The following is a 4,639-nucleotide window of genomic DNA, read 5'->3' on the forward strand; positions in this document are numbered from 1 at the left end:
AAAACCCTACATTTTGCCGTAAGTGACGATTCTCTACTCCCAGTAGAAGCGGAGGTATCAACGGAGAGATTTTAGAAAACTTTAACCTTCGATATCTCCTAAACGGTTAGAGATACAGGCCTGGTTCTGGCACCAAATTAAAGTGCTCTCAAAACCCTACATTTTGCCGTAAGTGACGACTCTCTACTCCCAGTAGAAGCGGAGATATCAACGGAGAAAGCTTGGAAAACTTTAACCTTCGATATCTCCTAAACGGTTAGAGATACAGGCCTGGTTCTGGCACCAAATTAAAGTGCTCTCAAAACCCTACATTTTGCCGTAAGTGACGACTCTCTACTCCCAGTAGAAGCGGAGATATCAACGGAGAAAGCTTGGAAAACTTTAACCTTCGATATCTCCTAAACGGTTAGAGATACAGGCCTGGTTCTGGCACCAAATTAAAGTCCTCTCAAAACCCTACATTTTGCCGTAAGTGACGACTCTCTACTCCCAGTAGAAGCGGAGATATCGACGGAGAAAGCTTGGAAAACTTTAACCTTCGATATCTCCTAAACGGTTAGAGATACAGGCCTGGTTCTGGCACCAAATTAAAGTCCTCTCAAAACCCTACATTTTGCCGTAAGTGACGACTCTCTACTCCCAGTAGAAGCGGAGATATCAAAGGAGGAAGCTTGGAAAACTTTAACCTTCGATATCTCCTAAACGGTTAGAGATACTGGCCTGTTTCTGGCACCAAATTAAAGTCCTCTCAAAACCCTACATTTTGCCGTAAATGACGACTCTCTGCTCCCAGTAGACGCGGAGATATCAACGGATATAGGTTGGAAAACTTTAACGGGGACTTCAGACGGATAGACGGGAGCAGTTTCTCTGCGTGTGTGCCGACTACATTCTTACATAGAAACGCACGGCAATTGAAAATGTTTAAGCATATACCCTGAGATTCTATCTGTTGTGTATGACACGTGGGGTGTGTGTGTGTGTGTGTGTGTGAGTACGTATATGCACACGTACGTCACTCACACTTTCAATGCACACATGCACACGGATACAACTGTGCTAAAAAACGCCTGCCGCAGTGTAAATAAATACTAACGCTGAAATATTTTGGAAAAATAATTTTGGGTACACACAAAATATTATCTTATTATCATATATTTATATATCGATATAAATCGTATATAATCTTCATGATATTAATCATATGCAATCTCAATTCTTATTTTTTTTGTGCATGTTAACATGTTAATTCATGTTACAAATGCATAACAATGCGCGAGACCGTGCTTGTCAAGTAGGCTATTATGGTTGTAGCACGGACATAAACCGCCTGAAAGTGGATGTAGCACGGACAGCCACCAGATGCAAGTTTTACCGTCGAGACCTAAAAGTGGATGTAGCATCGTAGTTGCCCTCTCAAAATGGATGCAGATAGCGCCCATTTTCAGTGCGAAAAATCGGTGTCATCGAAAACGCCGTGTTGGCCGCTCTCAGCTTCCTCTCTGCTATCGCACTGTCTGCGCACCGACGCCATTTCCGTTCGAAAGAACATTTTGCACGTTTCTTGCACCAGTGCAGACAGTTGAGCTGAGGAGGGCAAGCCTATGTTCCAATTGTTATCGATTGAGCGCTTCGGACGTGATGTGAGCATCATGGCGACCAGAGTGTGGGGGTCGATCCTGCGTAAAAACGCAGGATTTCTCAGCGCTAATAGATTATTCTCGCCAAATAGTGTGCCCGCAATTGTCGACGTGTAAGTAATTATTCGCGTTTGACGTAGTACGACTTTACTGTAACTGCATGCGTTATTATGTAAGCTCGTCATAACCCCTATACGACTCATTCGTCGATACATCCTCGCTGACAATATGTATGTTTTATAGACAGCGTCGTGGTGCTAAGCAATGGAATCCAGACAGAAAATTCTTGGAGCAATTCAACAAACCGTTAATCTACACAACGGAGAAGATCGATTGGACACCGCCCAAGGATTTTTTGCTCATGAAGCACAAGTTTCCTGAACAAACAATACAAAACATTAAGATCAATTTCGGCCCGCAGCACCCGGCTGCTCATGGTGTACTGAGACTGATCTTGGAGCTGGACGGTGAAATAGTACTCAATGCTGATCCCCACATAGGTCTCTTACACCGTGGTACTGAGAAACTGATCGAATATAAGACATACATGCAGGCTTTGCCCTACTTTGATCGTCTGGACTATGTCTCTATGATGTGCAATGAGCAATGCTTCTCTTTGGCTATCGAGAAGTTACTCAACATTGATGTGCCACTGCGGGGCAAGTACATTCGAGGTAACAGTCATATTTTTGTTTGGATCAGAGTACAGAACATTCTGTAACTGATCAAGTTTATTCTCGTGTATCTCTAAGCTTGTATAGCGTTATCTATGAACTCATATTATTGATAATATTCATAGATATATCAATCTATGTGAGAAATCAAGGATGGATTAAAATAATGTATTTACTATATTATATATTGATATGGTAATTATATTGATATTTAACAGTTCATATATTATAAAGTCTTATTTGTGCATTTACAGTACTCTTTGCGGAAATCACGAGGATCTTGAATCATATCATGGGTATTGGCACACACGCTTTGGACATCGGTGCCATGACACCCTTCTTCTGGCTCTTTGAGGAACGTGAGAAACTAATGGAGTTTTACGAACGTGTGAGTGGGGCCCGCATGCACGCAGCGTATGTAAGGCCTGGCGGTGTCTCCTTGGATATGCCACTGGGTCTGATGGATGACATTTACGACTGGGCTACTAAATACACCGAGCGATTAGATGAGGTGGAGGATATGCTGACGGAAAATAGAATCTGGAAGCAACGCACGACTAACATCGGCGTCGTATCTGCGGAAGACGCGCTGAATTTTGGATTCAGTGGCGTGATGGTACGTGGCTCTGGAATAAAGTGGGATTTGAGGAAAACCGCGCCTTATGACGCTTACGATCTGGTCGACTTTGATGTACCGGTTGGCATAAATGGCGATTGCTACGACAGGTGAGTTTAGATAAGTTGACAGTTATGTATCAGGTGTGCAAATTAATTTTGCCCTTTTTCAGTTTCTAGCAATGACATAATAACGCTATGGCTGTAGCTGCGTTATAATTTTTGCACTCAACCTTTCCATTTTTATATATTTGGCTCAAGACACTCGGCAGAGAATCTTTATTGTACCGTTCGTTCCAGGTATCTCTGCCGTATGGAAGAAATGCGTCAGTCCCTGCGCATTATCCATCAATGTCTGAATCAGATGCCCGCAGGTGAAGTTCGGTGCGACGACGCCAAGATAGTGCCGCCACGGCGGGAAGAGATGAAGACCAGCATGGAGGCGCTGATCCACCACTTCAAGTTGTACTCGCAGGGCTTCCAGGTACCGCCGGGTGCCACGTACACCGCCATCGAGGCGCCGAAGGGCGAGTTTGGCGTTTACCTCGTGAGCGACGGTAGCAGCAAGCCGTACAGGTGCAAAATCAAGGCGCCGGGCTTCGCGCATCTCGCGGCCCTGCAGTACATGGGAACCAAGCACTTCCTCGCCGATGTGGTCGCCATCATCGGCACCTTGGACATCGTGTTCGGCGAGATCGACAGATAAAAGAGATTTGCTCCTAAGAAAATCAATCTTCAACCTCTGTATAGTATATAAACTTATTTCTATCAAGGTAAATATGATTACTAGATGTTATCGCTCGAGATCCTCCTGGATTCATACATAGTCGTATGTCCAGATAAAAAGATTTCTATATGTATGTATTGCATACTTGTAAATAAAATGCGTACGCGAGCTCAACGACGCGCATTCGCAGATATTGTATCTTCGTCGCAATAAAAAGAAATGTGACGGACACGACTGTGGTGCGCGTTTTTAACTGTATGCATCGAATGATATACACACATACATACACCCGTTAATAATGACAATACACACTCACTCTTTCTCTATCGCTTCAATCGCTTCAGCGATTTAGTCTGACGTCACGGTACCTAATATCGTTACCAGTCGATGTTAACTTGCAAGAATTATGTTTAATATGTATGCGCAACGAGAACACACGCTTCCACATTCTATTCTGAGCTCCCAATTAGAAAGCCGTAACATCTCGCGCTGCGTTCTCCAAGCTAGACGAAGCGAGAGGGATGCGCAATTCCAGCTCACGCGAGGCGTCCTGCAAAAATTTGATTAGCAAACTGCGCGAGAGAATTGCGTCCTCGGGACCTTCGCTCACTGCGCAAGACGGGACACAGAGAGAGAGAGAGAGAGGGGGGGGGAGAGAGAGAGAGAAGGAGCAGGGGGGAGGGATGTGCGATTTATGAAATTGTGCGTCGCGGCGCGATCTTTCTCAAGACGAATGACGAATGTAATAAATCGCATCATAGTTTTGCATCCTAAATACGGCTCTAATACGCGCGCGATTTCATGTCGCAAGTGCGATGTTGATTCGGACGCAATCTCGTGTTTCGCCAATTAACGATTTTTAGTTGCGTATGTAACTTTAAATTGTATGCGACTCTCTGTGCGAATGTGATGAAACTTCAAATGCATCTCGCACTGCGAGAAAAAAAAATCGCAGTGCCCGCGATGATTGCAGAATTGCGCGT

The 4,639-nt window shown here is 44.3% G+C and overlaps 1 protein-coding gene across 1 annotated transcript; it reads left to right on the plus strand.

The window, feature by feature from the left end:
• Positions 1 to 1,550: 1,550 nt before the first annotated feature.
• On the plus strand, positions 1,551 to 3,887 carry ND-49 (NADH dehydrogenase (ubiquinone) 49 kDa subunit). Its single transcript, XM_011138308.3, has 4 exons — positions 1,551 to 1,753; positions 1,884 to 2,314; positions 2,569 to 3,040; positions 3,230 to 3,887. The coding sequence occupies exons 1-4, from the start codon at positions 1,605 to 1,607 to the stop codon at positions 3,633 to 3,635; spliced, it is 1,458 nt and encodes a 485-aa protein (XP_011136610.1). The 5' UTR covers positions 1,551 to 1,604; the 3' UTR covers positions 3,636 to 3,887.
• The last annotated feature ends 752 nt before the right edge of the window (positions 3,888 to 4,639 follow it).

This window comes from Harpegnathos saltator, unplaced genomic scaffold (assembly GCF_003227715.2).
Source record: "Harpegnathos saltator strain DR-91 unplaced genomic scaffold, Hsal_v8.6 scaffold119, whole genome shotgun sequence".
NCBI lineage: Eukaryota > Metazoa > Arthropoda > Insecta > Hymenoptera > Formicidae > Harpegnathos > Harpegnathos saltator.